General features: G+C 28.4%; 2 protein-coding genes across 2 annotated transcripts; one reads left to right on the plus strand and one right to left on the minus strand.

Annotated features, from left to right (window-relative positions):
- Positions 1-13,683: 13,683 nt before the first annotated feature.
- Positions 13,684-18,071, minus strand: LOC132949193 (transcription factor Adf-1-like). Its single transcript, XM_061019960.1, has 3 exons — positions 17,903-18,071; positions 15,158-15,317; positions 13,684-15,065 (listed from the first exon to the last, which is right to left on the minus strand). The coding sequence occupies exons 1-3, from the start codon at positions 18,069-18,071 to the stop codon at positions 14,513-14,515; spliced, it is 882 nt and encodes a 293-aa protein (XP_060875943.1). The 3' UTR covers positions 13,684-14,512.
- On the plus strand, positions 16,051-17,593 carry LOC132949269 (uncharacterized). Its single transcript, XM_061020065.1, has 2 exons — positions 16,051-16,075; positions 16,491-17,593. Coding segments are annotated over exons 1-2 (933 nt in total). The 5' UTR covers positions 16,051-16,073; the 3' UTR covers positions 17,422-17,593.
- Positions 18,072-18,324: the final 253 nt, after the last annotated feature.

Below are 18,324 nucleotides of genomic sequence, written 5' to 3' on the forward strand. Positions count from 1 at the left end.
AATCCTTACATTTGTTAAAAAGATATATTATATATTGTTAAGAATTAAGATAAATTCAGTGTGTACCTTTTAAAGCATTAAAATAGATTAAAATGGTCGGAATATTAATTTACAAGAATAAAATTGAGGGCCGAGGACATTTAATTTACTAAGCATTTATTCATGGGATGAAAATGTTTAGTCAGGATGCCTTATTTTTCATTATCTTGCACCCTTCACCCATTATAATAATATATTCATACAATGATCACATAATATAGTCTAGATTAAGTTTAAGTTTTTTTTTTTTTTTTGATAGTATTTTTTTTATATCTTTAACAGCCTTAGCCCTCGGTTTGTCATTTGGGATTTTTTTCATCTAAATAAGAACAATACTATACTATAATCCACGATATCTTATTTAAATACTTAATAAATATTAATTAGGGAGACGTAGTGGCCGAGCGGATTAAGGCGTCGGTTGCGACGCACACCGGCGCCGGTTCGATGCCGGCCGCGGGTGGCATTTTTCTTCGGGCAAGTCATGGTGTCCGGAGAGAAGTGCCGCCATCCCCCCCCCCCCGAATATGCCAGATACCTACGAGTGCCCACTAAAAAATCGGCCAAAACCAAAACACACGTGTTTAAAACTTACAGTACTCTTCCCCACAGTAAAAACCACCCAATGGCTTAAGTTGCCGCGGGTTAATTAAAAAAAAATATATATATTAATTAAAATAACTAATAAAATACCTATATAAAACATATTAATATATCAGTTTAAATTATATACTAATGAAATGCATATTATATCTTTGTTATTCTAAGTAAGTGAACACTAGTGAACAGAATCATTGAAAACTGTTAACTTTTTTTTTTAGAGGGATGTTAACTCGAAAAGTATCTATAAATAAATTGCATGATTAATATATTATATGAGCAAGATGGGAGTAAAAGTGACTATAATATTTTAAGTCAGTCAGTTTTTAAAAAAATCGTACCTGTATTCGGAATCTATGCAATACGAATATGATGTACGTACTACGTACCTATACTGTTTATCAAAGCCGTATTTTAGGGGGGTGGTTTGGGGGTTCACCACTCGAAGCATTTTTTATTTAATGAATTTAATTTATGAAACTAAATTAATTATATAATACATTACCTATTTCCCTAATAATACATATATTAATATGATAAACCGTACCTATACAATAATATTATGCTTGTACTCTTAAACACTTATTATACCTTATACATACTATATTATGTACAAAAATATAATCGTGCGAATACAAATGTTATTGGTATTTGCTATTTATAATAAATTTCACTAACGATTTATCGATGGATGTCTATACCCAGTATACCCGTATTGCAATTTTTACCAAAATTCGGCTGTGAAACATATACATAATGTAATACAATTACAATTAAATTCTGAATTTTTTCCAAATTTCTTTTTTCTTTTGAAACTATGAGCTACATCACTAAATATGACATAAATATTAGTACGCACATTTTCTACAATGAAAATATTAAAAACTATTTACGAAACTTATAAGACTAAGTAGGTACATCTTACAGATCTTTTGAGTGTACCAAGACGGCTAGACAAATTGAAATCAACCCAGATGATTGTTTCTCAAAAAAAAAAAACACTGCTATAGACTTAATACTATACTAAAATATTTAATTTAAAACTGTATACATTTATCACACATGTAATGCATAAAACCCCTTATTTAGATGAAATATTATAATATTTACATTTTTTTTAGTTTGTTTTTGATTATGAAAATATATGATTTGGTTATAAACCCATCCCGAAAATTTGCTACAGCTTCATCATTGCTGTTTATGTCGTGATTTCACGCGTTTGACATGATTATTTCTTAAGGTCAAAAAAAACTGTCAAGTATTTTATGTTTTTGCTATCTAAAAAAAATAACATGCAACTTCTTTTTAATAATTCCAAATAATTAAATAAAAAATGTTCTTGACGTAGGTAATTTTTTTTATTTATCAATATTGCTGTGTTCTACCTAAGACAATCATACAATTGTAATTTATAATATATACAATATAGTATTAATGTAGAAAAATAATTTAGCGAATAAATAAAAAATTACTCGATCTAACGAAGCTAAAATGTGCTGAGATGACACTCTATGACAGCCTATTTGTGCATATAAAGTCGTTGTGGAACTAGGCGGGAGCGTAGGTGCGGGACGGTTGTAGGCGAGTAAGCGACAACTGTGGCACGGGCCAAGTGTTTTTTTTATGATTGTTTTATAGTTTTATACTTGCATAAATAAAAGTGGTTTCGACCAAAAATTGTGTTCAAGTTTTATTTCAGGCATTTGTGATGAATAACTCTTTTGGAAAAGGTACTAAGACACTGTAGTACTTGCTTACTTTCTCTTTCAGTACTCGTTATCGCGGTCAGTCGAGAAAGAGTAAGACTTTGTCTAGGTTAAAGAGATCTCACCTTCGAACATCCAATAGGTACTACTGGTACTAGTAAGTTATTCGAGAGTAAAGTAACCTTTGAGTTGTAAAGTGTAAATTCTGGTGGACCTTTTTTAATTATCCTTTTGTGCAGTACTCGTTATCGTGGTCACCAAAAGAAGAATTTAAATAAGCTTTTACAGCAGGTGTCGATATTTACTCGTTTGTCGGTTTGGGAATCGGAAACCGAAATATATATGTTATAAACGCCAAGCCTTTGCGTGGCGTATACAATACACAATAAAGTACCTAGTCAATTTCTATAACTATTTAATTATAATGGTGTACCTAATCGGAATCCCAGCCCAACTTTAGATGGATAATATCAAAATGTAGGTACGTCATACGTGGTTTTATTTTGATTTAAAAAGTATTTCATTCAAAGGTAGTTCCTACCTAATGGCTAATAATGTAAACGGAAATGTCTCAATATAATGCTTAGAAAAGTCCAGTATCGTGCAAAACTTTAATTTTATTTAGATTATAATGAAAGATAACGGTATATAATATCAACTATCAATTTCCATAAATAAACCACGAGTAAAATCTAGAAAATTTACATAGTAAGTAACCTACTTATTAAATTTAAATATTTAATGTCATATTTTGTAGATTGTGTTGTTTGTATTATTCATTTTTTACGCCACGGTAGTTGGGTGCAGGTTATCAGTCCGTTTCGAGAGCACATGATATATTAACTTTACTGTGACTGGATTATAGCACCATGCTTTGTGTTTTTGTGTGTTTGTATGTCTGTTTGTGTGTGTGTGTGGATATACAATTGTATAGGTACCGGAGTTAAGCTGAGTGCCGAACATTACTACATTTCTAATGGATGACCACCTGGGATTTTCACAAAAGTGTTCCATGCCCGTTGGTACTCTCAGTACGAGCTTTACTTAGCGTAAGTAGATTAACATTCACCCGCCTGTCTTGGCGCTCAAAAAAAGATTCCATTTTCTAGTGAGTAAGCTGTGAAAATATATTCTTCTCTTTTGAAAACAGCTCTAAAATCCAAATTGAGCTTCTAATGAAAAATAACTGATAACTTATAATTGAATCTATATTAGATATTTTTATTAAAAAATAATAGTAAAAAAAAAAATTACTTAGATTCTGAAAATTAATATAGTACCTACCTATCAATTTAAATTTAATCATAATAATAAAGACTCAAGAAACAATAATATGTTTTAATTATTTATTCTATTTTTACAGGTGAACTTATTTTGATAAAAACGTCCAGGAGACATAAATTTATTATATCTTAATAATTGATTTACTCAAATATTACACATTATAAAATATAAATAGTCACAGTGATTCATATTATTCTAGGGAAACGAAGAGGGGACCAATTTGGTTAGTATCATTAACTTACGAATAATTGGCTCATTTTCCATTTGAATGTTAGAGCATATTAAATAGAAACTAAAAATTAAGCATCTGAGTGGATAGAGTGAGGAGGACCTCTAAAATTAAGTAACTACGAGGAAGTCCCAGAAACAGTGGTAGGTACCAAACAGTTGACCAATAATACATTTTACATTAGAATTATGCCTAAACGAATAAAGGAAGATTATGTTGGCTAGATATTTTGATTTGAATTAAAAAATAATTTTAAAATATAAATAACAATTTATATTTAAAAATAATTATATAGTATTATCAGTGCTGCCTGACAAAATAATACAAAATATTTATTTATGTCCGTATAAACAATTGCGTGTAATTTAAGTGGTTATTAAAGAAATTTCGATTGAGTGAACTATATAAAAACACTATTTTGTTTAATTCCCAGAAACGATTCTGTTGTTTGTTTGATTTGGTAATAATATTGCACCAAAATTATTTTAATGAAACTATAATAATATGTTTTTGAAATATAGCGACTTTTTTGTTTCGTGTGACCAAATATTACAAGAATTTCTTAATGAGAAACAATCAGACAAAATCAATTACCTAGGTACCGTAAAAGCAATAGTATCCAAATTTTAAACACAAAAATATATTTAGTTGTCCCAATTTACTTGCCGGTGATGTTTATATTTATAGCATGCCAAAAGTGAGTTATAGTCCACTTTGCTGTTTAAATAAATTTATGTTTAAAAAAAAATGAACACAATTATTGTTGTCCAACGCGTACTTACTGCGGCCACTAGCAACACTGGCGAAGTTTGACGTAGATGGCCGAGAGTGGAAGGATGGCGCATGTTTATGTTGCATTAAAATTTGACCGTTTTCGGGTGAATAAAATTTCCCAAAGTCCAATATTTACATTTCTGCGGACGGGTCAGAGTCGACCGGTACTTGGGCGGCTGCCGCCGACACCCACGTCGTGCGCAACACGCTGTATAAATACCACCGCCACGCGTGCCCTTATAATAAATTAAGCCCGTAGTTCTTTTCTGCGGCCAAACTCGTCTACACGCCTTTGCATCATTATTCAGAATAATTTGTCGTTATTTATTAAACTTTGTGTGGCAGGGCACTTTTCATTAACCGGCACTACAAATATTCACACACCCAATATTATAATATTATATAATTAGGACCACCCGCGGCTGCTCCTATAATAATCATTACAAATACTCTCAGCCCCGCACGTAAGGTCAATGCGTAATTGAATTTGATGCGTCGGATAAAAAAGAAATGCAAATCGAATTGAGAATCTGTAAACAAAATCAATGACATTTTTAATGGGATGAATGTTGTTTAAATGCAGATAAACGCGCGTTCGACTGTTGGCGCCAAGGTGCGCATTTTTACAAACGACATTTAGGTTAGTCGTAGACCGTAGTGTGTGTAAGCTTTTTTCAGCAGACCACACTTTTTGTGATTTTTGTATACTCATAAAGTTAATATTTATCTAACGGGTCATTGAGTTGCTATAAAAGTTCTATCTATAATGATTAGGTGTGCCAAAACATTTAATTTAGGTACTCTGTATGCTTGTAACTGTTTCAAAATTACATTGAATAACCATAAAAGTATGATAATATTACTTTGGTCTATATGGCCTTTTTGAATTTAGTCGTACATTTATTGACCTGTTATATTATTCAAACTTTATAGTGGTCTTGAAAACAACTGACTTTTTCACGAGTAAATTGGAATAGTTAGTTAAATAATCAATCTAAAATAAAAATAAAATAACTATTTATAACGCTTTACAATATTTTGTGTTCCAGTCACGATTTTTATTTTTTTTATAGTGTTTAAACAATAAGCGGTGTTTCAGTTATCCTATGTCAATATTATTTCCATTCATCATTGACTCACTTTCAGAGTTTAGAATCATAATGAATGTACACATTCGAATATTCCTTACTGTATTTTTATAATTACCTATAGGCTATAACATGGTAGGTATTTATCGTAGAAACTAAGATTCAAGAAAATATTATTAGTATTACATATTATTTAAAAAAGAAAATTATTTTAAATTTAATAAAAATACAATCTAGCTATTATCCATTTCGGTTGAGTGCCTATATCAAACGTACTTAGATTATTACTTTAAACAAAAATGTGTACAACAAATTATGTATTTAAACTCCACTGGTAACATAATTTGATAATACCTATATAATTATAATAATAGTTATTGTAATGTTCCTATATATCAAACAGGTACCTATATGTATTGATCTAGAGTTTCAGTACCGGAAACCTTGAACATAGCTATGTATTATAGTTGTTAAGGATTCACAGGTAGTAGTAGAACTTATTCTCCCATGAAAATATATTAATGCATTCAAGTTACGTAACATTATATGAGGTTAGAACTTAAATCTAATTATTATTAAAGTCATTATGAAGTGGTTTTTCTCGCTGGAATGTGTACTTTTTATAAAATCAGTAAATCATTTATTCATATTATTATTATTATTATTATTATTTCGTGTCATACAACCACAATTAGATGAATACGAACAAATGGTAATAAATCATAAGTAGATAAATAAAACAAAATAGATATATACAAATAAGAGTCTACATGGATATAAACAAATAAAATATAATAAAATAAAATACATAAATAAGTTAGTAAAATAAAAAAAATAAATATAAATAGAATTATAACATTATGGTCAGGGTTGGTAGATTGGTTTTAGTTTTAGATTATTCTTGACCAGAATCTTATATATTATATAGTCATATTATATAGACCAATGTATAATTATATAAATTAAATTATTAATAAATTATTGTTCCACTAGCATCTAAATAAGAATAATACTATACTATAATCCACGATATCTTATTTAAATACTTAATAAATATTAACCTAGGTAGACATTTTAACACTCGTATGCACTTACACCGATCAGTGATCACGCTTTAATTAAATACCAAAGTAGAGAATATAAAAACCATTTATAGCTGTCTACAAAAAACGTAATAAACAGTGTTTTGGTCGTATATTCACGATAAATTGCTCTAAGAAGTTAATTTCGCCCGATGTCCTCGGAAATAAGAAAAAGTTTATGGCGTCTTTAATACAATTACGTTTTAACATCCAGAGCCCAAAAGACGATTGTGTCTGCACGAGTGACGTACTGGCGTAATGAATGTTATAACAAAAACTCATCGAAAAAATAACTCTCAATATAAGTACAATTATAGCTATAATGTAAGTGTGTTATTATTTTATTAACTCTATATTAGGTCATCGAATAATTATTGTTTATTTTTACGACATCAGCATTGTAATAATATTGTATTGTCAGGCAGTTCGACTAAAATAATATTTAGCAGGTCGTTTGTAAAATTCTGTACACTGAATATAGTTTTGCCGATTTATTCAGTCTATTGTATATTATTATTATATACCTAAATACCTAATACAGTATATTGAACCACAAACCATGATAAAATATCAACATTTTGTTGAATTAAAATATATATATTATAATATGTGGACATGCTCTACACATAATAATATACATTAGATGAAGTAATTCGACGTTTTTAACACTTTACGTGAAAGTTAAAGAAGCAACACGCGATGGCTATTATATAATATTTATTATTATTGTTGTTTACGGACGAGACCATTTAAAAACCATCTTCATCGAATCACGCAGAATAATTCTACTAAAAAAAGACAAATAATTTAAACAAGGTAAAAACACTTATTTTTTTTTACTTAAATACAATTTTTTTTTCTCCGAAACAATAAAGAGGTAGGTATTGTATTTGTGGTCCTTGCTTTCTAAAAGGGAGATTTCTCGCAGGTAGTTATTCTGAGGAGGAATTTTGTTTGAAAGCGAACAACCGAAAATAATTATATATAAATAATATATTATACTAATAATAAATAGTATATACTTATACAACAGATAAAATATAAAAAGACGAATGGAAAAAAAAGATAGGAAAAAATGTAAACCACAAACTTTAAAGCGTTCCTATTACAAAATGTATATATAGTTATAAAATAATAATAATAATACTCACCCGTCGTCGCCGGCTTTCCTCGACATTAAAGCGTATGGTATACACATATATTTCGCCATTATGGGGTATATATATATTATATATGGGTGGTGGGCAAGAGAGTGTTGTGTGTATTCGCACGAAGGATCCTTTGAAAACTGCTGCTGGACGGGACGGGATGGATGAAGAACTGCTTTTGTGAATGCGTTGGCGGCCAACGTGCTCAGCATTCGGAAAGCCTTTGGACACTGGCACATGCTGACGGTGAAATTAAAAGCGTCAAAAGCTCAATGGCTTAGGATAATATATATATATATATATATATATATATAATTTGCATCGGTTTTATACGCGACAATTCAAGTGTTTAATATTTTAAGACGCGTGCTATTTCCTTCAGCTTTGTGTACGCCTTGTATGTGTTAAAATATATTAATAATACGCAGAAATAAATGGACCGAGACGACCTGTACAACAGATCTGGGTTGAACGAAATTTCTCGACGACAATATAATAATACACGTTGCGTTGTTTAGAATTACTATTATTCTGCACAAATATCCAACGAAATCTATTGAATTTCAGGTTATTTCTTCTGAGTTAACGGATTGATATTCAGAGGTACTATACTGACTTTTCGAGCCAATAACATTAAATATTTGCATGAGACACGTCAAGAAGTCACGCACCCCGAGCACTGGTTGCGAAATTAAAATGTCTATACAATAGTTGGGTCCAGAATTTTTTTCAATAAGTAGGTGTGCTTATACTACACCAAACTAACGTTTTCGTTCCAATTTAATAGACCTAGTCAAAAAAGAAATATTTATGAATCGTATTTTATATTATATTATATGTATTTTTTATTTTTATAATTTTTAATATTTTTTCGTTTGTATAATAAACTTGTATTGCATACTTTATACTTACCTAAAATAGAAACCGGTATTATCGTCCCTCACAAGAGCCATCCCAGTACAGTATTAATAAGAAGGGGAAAGGCCATGGGGTTTTTATTGTTTTATCTCCGTCCTTGAGATGAGTTAATATTAGGTTAGGATAAACCATTACGGCATTACGCATACATCTTGACAGTTATGATAATACAATATTTTTAATTTCCTATATTCATTAGTCATTACTTGTAAATGAAACTCTACCCCCTCTTCAAAAAATCAGTACCAACATATTATTGTATAATACGTGAAATAATTTTAAAAACATTTTAACCATTTTCTTTTTATGAACAACTTAACAATTTAATCACGTACTAAAAACATTATAGTAAACCGTGCTCAGCTTAAAATCGTTTTCAAACGCAATGATTTATCATTGCTTTCAAATGTATATTAATAATTCACCATTATCCTGTGCCGAGATGAATGAAGCAAAACGAGTTCCCAACACCCGCTCAACGTATCCTGTCCGGCCTTATTTTAAACATAATGTGTTGAACGGCGTGAAGTATAGGCAATATTGCTACATTACTGTGGTTGAAGAACAACATAAATAATGGTCAATATTAATAATAACTGTTCATGGCTAACGCGCACTGGAACTTGAAATTGATATTTTTTAAATAAATCCATTGTCCTTAATATCTTGTTAATTATTTTAACACCTGAAGACAGTACTGCATAATATACCTTATCAAAATGTATTATTAAGTATTGAGGGTAACTGTTTTGATATTATAGTTGTTGAAAGTAAGAAATAATTTTTAAAAAAATGTTCAAATGGCAATGAAATATAGATCAGCCAATGCAATTCATGAATTTGAACTTAGTTTACATATTATATATAATAGGTAGTATAGGTACTCCATAATAGTTGATAGCTCGTTAAAGTCATTATTTCATAATAAGGTATTGTTATCATCATCATCATCATCATCATCATTGTTGTTTTTATTTGTATTATTATTATTACATAAAGGACACAACAAAAAATAATATAGTAATATTATACCACGTTGGTGGAAGAGAAAACTGAGGGAAATGAACTCTCTCGCTCTTTAATGGATATAACTACATGCACTTATTTAGTGCGTTGTGGCATTTTCGGTGTTTGGCACGCGCGGTGTCTAATGACCCGATGATACATTAAGCACACGAATTCAGTACGACGGCTTTTATTTTATTTTCTCGTCCTTTTAGCGACGCCATTACGCCTTAAACAATATTTTATATACATACACAATAATTCGTACACGTAGACACAAAACCATATTTTTAATTTTTTTTTAATAGAATTTGTATAATACATAATATTATAATATTCACTTTTTTAACAATAGCAACTACACGTTTCGATTTTAACTTGTTTAGTACCAAACACTCATATCTATAGTAATACATATTAATATATTATAGTGTGTTGTATAGTAGAGTGAAAATAATATATTCCACTTAGCCGTCTATTGTCTACCAACGCTCTATTGAACAAAGTAATTCAAAACGTATATATTTACAGTATTTTATACCCCTAGGAACTTAAACGTCACTCTCAATATTAATTTTTAGCTTCTAAAGAAATAAGAATGTATTGGTTTTAGTGATTTTACAATGTTGTGTATTTTTTTGTGTCCGACAGGCAACAACACTTTTTAGAGCGGAAAAATGTTGCTTCTATGTTCAATATTTAAGATGTTTTCTGGTATCAATTTTTATCTAGTTAATACATTTAGGGTCAAAATTGGGAAAATCGTACTTTTATTAATAATTGAAAATACAAACAAAAAACAACCGGAAAATGGGAACATTATTTTAAGCAACAAGTTGCTATTGTAACCAAATTGATTATATTTATAAGTTTTAATTCAAAAAAGAATATCTATATTGACTGAAATTTTCATAAAATATTTTTAATAACATTTCCTAGACATTTTAAATTGCAAACTTGTTTTCAATTTATGTCGATAAAATGTTTGTTCCCAAGTCAAATAGCAAGAATATGAAATCATAGGTTCTTTACAAGTTTTCTATAGTATAGCAATTTATCATTATTTAAATCACATAAGCACATATTTTTTTGGTAGGCATTTGGAGTTTTAAAATTCCAAACAAAACTGCACATTTAATCGTAAAATAACGAACTTTCCTATAAAATGACTTTAGTAATTTTTTGTAATTCAAATAATATTAACCGTAGAAGCTTGAAACGTTCCACTATTACTATTCACATAATTTCAAAAGTAATTAGATAGATTTTAAGCTATTTATACCATGAACCGATTCACACAAAATTAAATATGGATTACGGGGTCAAATATCAACTAATAAGTTATCCATGATATTTTTGGAAAACATTATTTTAGCATACCAAATTAATAAGGTGATAATAATATTAATATAATATTATATAATAGTTAATAAATAATAATTGGTATACTAGAAACCAAACTTAGAAACAGATGCTGATCCGCTCACCCTCTTCGCTCAGCTTAAACGTATAAAATGATTTACTATTGAACTAAAATTTAACACATTCATTGTAGTGATCTAACCAATACCTGGTTGTACTAATTTAAACAGATTGCGTATCCCCGTTTTTTTTTAAATTAGGTCACATAAAATGTATACGAATATACAATATTATGTTTATATAAGAAGTATTTAAAAAAAAATAATTTTGAGAGTAAATAGTCAAAATAAGAATAATTTTCATGATTCAGATGTGTTCTATGAAGATTTTAACCAAATAATTAATTATCCTGTCTATATATTAAACATAATATTGTAATAATGACCTTGGTATAACATGGATATTTGACCGGTAGACGGTAATGATGTGTTTTACATTCATATCGACGAGGGTTAGATAGCATAGAGGTACCTCCATTATAATATAATTTGGAGTGCATATGATAATATTAATTTTGCATTTATAATTGGTGTTATTCCGAATGTTATATACACAAACCAAAAGTATAATATATGAAATATGCGCAGAAGTAATAATCACGTGTGTCCAAATTAATTATAATCCCCTCTTAACCACCCACCAACCTACGACCATATTATAATAAACATTATACACAATAAACACATATTCAATTTTTAGATTTTTGGGTGGACGAGAAATGTTCAGGCGTGTTGATTTCATTATACTATTATAATAATATGTGCGTAAGTATGTACATTAAAAATATTAAAAATTTGCTGTTATTTTTTACTGTAATAAAAAATATTACTACTATTACGCGTAGTATACCAAAAGATTGGAAATCGGATTTAAATTGTAATTCTGGTAGCCTGCCACACCAATTTCCGCCATTGTACGCATGAAATATTTTTGAATATATTTACTTTTATTTATTTTATATTGAAAATAATAATATCCAATCTATGGACATAAAATGGACATAAAATCAACATAAAAGCTACTACCTACTGTATTAGTGTTTACATTATCGTGATTTAATTTTTAAGAAATACTTAATTTATAAAAAAAACAAATTAAGGTTTTCAAGAAATTCGATAAAATATATGACTGTATTTCTTGTAATTTTGTTTGTAATCTAATACATATAATATTATGAACTTAAAGTTTAATTTCCAACCAAACTCTATCATAATATTGACCGTTAAAGCATTTTCAAGCCATCGGTCAAATAATACTAACAGCCTGCTCCGTTACAACTTGTTTAATAATTAATCTGTACATTATTCCTATTTGAATTTTTATTATAACATGATCCATCATTTCTTTCTGATAATGTCAACTATAGAGTATAGACCTTAAGTAACTAAGGCAACATGTACGTATAATATGACCAGACACGCAAAGTACATGAGTGTAATTTTACATAAAATAACAGTACCTACCTATGATAAATATTAAATTATAATGTAGTAGGTAACCTAAGTGCAAAACGACATGTTAATTTTTTGGTCATTGTATTATTGGCTATCGTTTGAATATTAATTTTAAAAATTCTTAAATAATAATACATTAATAGTTAATATAGTATACAAATAATAAATATATTATAATCATAAACAAAAATGTTTCATACTTGGAAACATAATACTATTTACTAATCAGGGACTGGAACCTTTAGGATTTTTCCAGTTCTGATTCCGGTTTGGTTCTTATAAAAAAGATATAATAGGTTCCGGTTCTTAAAATTACAAAATATGGGTTCCGGTTCTGGTTAATTCCGGTACTTACCGGTTCTTAAAAATGAATTTTTTCAAAAATTACCTATTGCTTATTAGGTAGATTTTTTACTCATTAAGTCATAACTTGGCCCAGTCTTATAAAAGATACTTTTAAAATTTTATTTAAATACAAATACAAATACATCCATTCAAAAAGTATTTAAAATAGATTCCAAATACTTTTTTAATTTTACTCAATTTATTTCAGTTTGCAAAATTAATTTTATAATTGCTAATTTAAAATAGTGTAATGTTAGTTTGGTACATTCATCCAGATATTATTAGAACTTTTTGAACCTCCTTCTTAAATTTATACTGGAAAATGAAAACTAATAAAACTGGCTATATAATAATTTTGAAATCATTTATTATTAGGTAGGTAATTAAAGAATTTAACAGTTATTAATAAAATCAGAAATTAATTTAATAATTTTACTAGGTAAGAAATTATTAATTTAAGAAGTGTATTCATTTTTCAAAAATGATTATAATTGATTAACAAGTGTACTGGGTTTAGGACTTAGAAGTTGCTAATAACTAATATAAGCAAAACATAAAATTACAGTAAAGGTGCGATTCCTTAGAACGCGTCTAGAGACGCGCGACCAGCGCGGCCGACGCGGCGCGACTCTAATTTTAGCCGCGCGGTTGATAGCGGATTCCCTAGAACTACAAATCGCGCCGCGCCGCGCCACAACAAATGGCCGGGCGGCACATATTTTGATATCGGGTTAATACGTCGTTGTTCGTTCTATTGATCACATGTATTTGGTTACAATTTTGTATTTATTATAAATTTGTGTATTATAAATTTTCAAACCAGTGAACAATGTTGCGTCAACAGAAAAAAAAAATATTGATAAATCTATTATTAGAAGAAATAGAAGAAGAAGAAATTATAATTGAAGAAGTTATGACAAAAAGTGTGAACGATTTGTATTTGACCAGAAAAAAGGAGGGTTTTTTTAGTGTATTGATTGAGAAACATTTGTTTAGAGATGAAAAAAAATTCAGGGAATTTTTTAGACTGAGTTGGGAGCAGTTTAATTTTGTTTTAAATCTAATCGAAGATGATTTAAAATTAAATCCGTATAACAGAGTGAAAGAGCCTATTTCACCGGCAGAGAAATTCGCTGTGACGTTAAGGTAAGAATGTTTTTAAAAATATTTATACATATAACATATCATATACTTGATCAATATAAATAAAAAAGAAAAATTATAACGGAAGCATTATGTAAAAGAATAAATAAAATAAATATATCTTATTATATTGATAAAAAATAAAATAAAATCGTCACTTTTTAAAATAAAAAAAAACAAATTAATATTTAAGTAAAAATACTACTGTTCAAAAACATAAAATAGCATAAATAACAAGGTTAAAGTAATTGTAATAATTAAATGCAAATTAGTATTTAAAAATTTTGAAAATGTTCCGACCAATTGGATGCTGATGAGTTTCCATTGAGCTCAGAATGTGATGTGGCGGAATAATTTATCGGGTGTAACTCTTGGAACCTAGAACTTACATTTTCTGCAAACTCGTAATTAGAAGGACTACTTGTCTGATTCGATGGTTTAAGATTCAAAAGTTCCAGTTCATTTATTATTTTTAATACTTCCATTTTTGCTTTAATCTTTAGTTGGGGCGAAAACTGTTTTACTGTTAGGGCTATACTTTTGAAGAAAACGTCGATTGGGTCTTCTGCTTCTTCTGGGTTTGTCAGCTCTTGTAGTAAACGGCTTCTTTCTTCACTTCTTTGGTTCAATATTTCGATGAATGCTTCAGTTTTTTTTTGTCGTTTTGTACCAGTTGTTTCTATTTTTGATTTTTGAACTTCTGTTGTAGACTCTAAAGTTGATGGTAATTGTATGTTTTCATTTTCCGGTTCAATTTGAGAAACACTATTATCCAATGAATTTAAACATTCTTCCTCGTCCTCATCGTTTGTCACATTCGTTAAGCTCCTATTATTATAATTTATAAGTATTAAGATTATATTTTACAAATAAATAATATCAATAAGTAAACAAATGTAAAATATATTATTAGTTATTACTGTCTTTCATATACAGCTGTATCCAAAAATGTCAAAACATCCTCTAGTATCCATTTCGAAGGTTTTTCTCTCGTAGCTGACCCAGTACCCAATTTTCTGCCTCTCCTTTTTTTATTATATGTATCCTTAATATTTTTCCACCGCTTTTTACAATCATCAACTGGATAAATAATTTTATGTTTAAAAATGTAAAAATAAATAAGAGTAAAACATAATTTATTATTCAAATATCAATATTGACATAAAAAATAAGTAGGTAGATATTATTGTCAAATAAATTATTATAAAAATAATTTTAACTTAAATACTATGATTAAAAAAAAAACAATAAACTTGTATTGAAAAATAAAAATAATATTATAATATAAATATAAACATAATAATTATGTCTTCAACCCTTCGATAAATATTGATCATAATTATTACTGTAGTATATTAAAATACCATAATTTATCTAAAAAAATTGCAAATAATTTTAAATTATAAAAAAGAATCCATACAAGAGTTGGATGGATACACGAGATGAATTGATAGGTTAGGCATTTCAGGATAGATTTTGGAATTATTTTATATTATAAAAAAAACGATTCTGAACGAAAATGAATTGTCAGTGTATATGTTTATAATAAATATTAAATAGTTATTTCACGCGTGAATTTTTAATTTTGTAATTTTTATTATTTTTAATTTTTAATTGAACCGATCGCGATATTTCTTATACTTATTATAAGTAAAACTTATGGAGAACCTTGTATTATATTTTCAAGTGTTTTGGCAGAGTCAACAATTTTTCATCAACTTTTATAAAAAAAATCTAAGAAAAATCGAATATTTTAAATGCCTAAATATAGCTTAAAAATAAACGAAATATTTTGAAAATACATTCATGTAAAGAAAACGCTAATTCAAACATTTTATGTAAGTTTCAAGTTTCTACGACGTATACATTTTGAATAAGAACAAATATCAAAAATCGTTGAAGGCTAAATTGTTATTTTACGCAATTATGCAATAATTATAATTTCAAACACTCAACAAAAAACATTCATCATAGTAAAATTAATACATTCTTCACTTCGTTCAGAATCTAAAAGTATAAATTAAACACAATCAAGTGTTTTTTTATAATTTAAAATTACATTAAAAATAATATAAAAAATATATATATGATATATATATTATATATATAATTTTGGTAAAACTAATAAGTTATTGGCAGATAAATATTTTTCTGTTTTAAATAATAGTTTTTTTATATTTGCATATACTGATATTATATACTTAAATACTTTAATATAATTGTATTATTATTATTATTATTATTATTTAACAGGTTTATGGCAACTGGTGAATCTTTTCATTCCCTTGCTTTTGCCTTTCGTATTTCTCAAAGTTACATTTCACGTATTGTGAAGCTAGTTTTGAAAAGTTTAAGCAATCGATTAACACCTATTTTATTACCTACACCAACAAAAGATGACATGGTAGAAATATCAAAACAGTTTTGGAAAAAGTGGAATTTTCCGAATTGTGTGGGTGCCATTGATGGTAAGCATATTCGTATATTTTCACCAGAGAAAAGTGGATCATTATATTACAATTACAAAGATTTCTTCTCAATCGTTTTGTTGGCAATTGTTGATGCGAACTGCAAGTTCATTTTGGTTGACATAGGATCTTATGGTAAAGAGAGCGATAGTGGTATATTTAACAAATCAAAAATGTCAGAACAAATGAAAAATTGTGAATATTTTCCACCTAATTGCAAAATTCCAAATTCAGAAAAAATATTGCCGTATGTATACATCGGTGATGAAGCATTTCGTTTGGACCCACACATGATGCGACCATACTCTAAAATAGAGTCTAGAAATGATTGCGAAAAAAAAATTTTCAATTATCGTTTGTCACGGGCAAGAAGAACGACTGAAAATAGCTTTGGACTATTAAGCCAGGTTTTTAGAGTGTTTTATACACCGATACCAATAAAACCAGAAACCGTCGACCATCTCATATTATCTGCATGCTGTCTTCATAATCTTTTACGTGACCAATATACTTTAGAGAATACATCAGAACAACACTATTACAATTTTGACCCAAATGATTATCCTGCTAATAATATGGTACAGCTTGAGCATACGGGAGGATATGGAAATTATGAAGGCTTTTTAGTAAGAGATGAATTTAAACAATTTTTCAACTCTCCGCAGGGTACAGTACCATGGCAAAATTATCATACATTAAGAACCGATACTTCGTAAAATGTCATATAATATTTTTAAATATTTTGTATTATAATATTGAAGTACTGATTACATTAATTTTCATTTTTATTTTTAACTTCACTAATTGTTTGTTTATATATCTCAATAATATTATATGTACAGTTTATAATGTTTATAATGTATATATGTTTAATCTGAAATGAGAATACATGAGCATTTTTTTTAACCTTGTATTATTTATATAAATCAATAATACATAATATTCCAGTTTCTGTCTATATTATTATTAAAATTATGAAGAAAGTGTGATGGGCCAAACGTTGTCCCGAAATATTATCCCTTGAGTGAAAAATATAATATAATACATATTTATTATAATATTATATTCGATCAGACCTAACTATATTAGACCAATTTTTGTAAAAAGATATATGATAAATACCGTAACATAACGTAATAAGACCGGACTGAATACTATTGCATTTATAAATAAAAAGTTTTAAAAATTAAAAAATACCTGGTCTGTTCAATTCGTTTGAAATTTGTTTCCATACATTTTCTTTTATTATTTGATTTTTGTATGAAGGGTTTGCCAAGTCAAATAAACATGGATGAAACCCAACGAGTTCAGCCAAGGTTTTATCTTCTTCAGTACTAAATCCCGTTTTCATGATGTTCGAAGACATTTTTATAATATAATATTGATAAATATTATTTAACGTATTATATAATTAATAAATTAATTAAAATAAATATAATAAATTAATAAATATTATAATAATAAAATTTAATGTAATATTTATTCGTATTAATTATAAAAATTACGAGCACGCGGCCGCGTCATGACTGCCTCTGGCGCGGTCACGGTCGCGCGGCTCTAGACGCGCGCGGCGGTCGCACGCGTCAGCCGCGTTCTAAGGAATCGGCTACATCTAAAAA

This window comes from Metopolophium dirhodum, chromosome 7 (genome assembly GCF_019925205.1).
Source record: "Metopolophium dirhodum isolate CAU chromosome 7, ASM1992520v1, whole genome shotgun sequence".
Lineage (NCBI taxonomy): Eukaryota > Metazoa > Arthropoda > Insecta > Hemiptera > Aphididae > Metopolophium > Metopolophium dirhodum.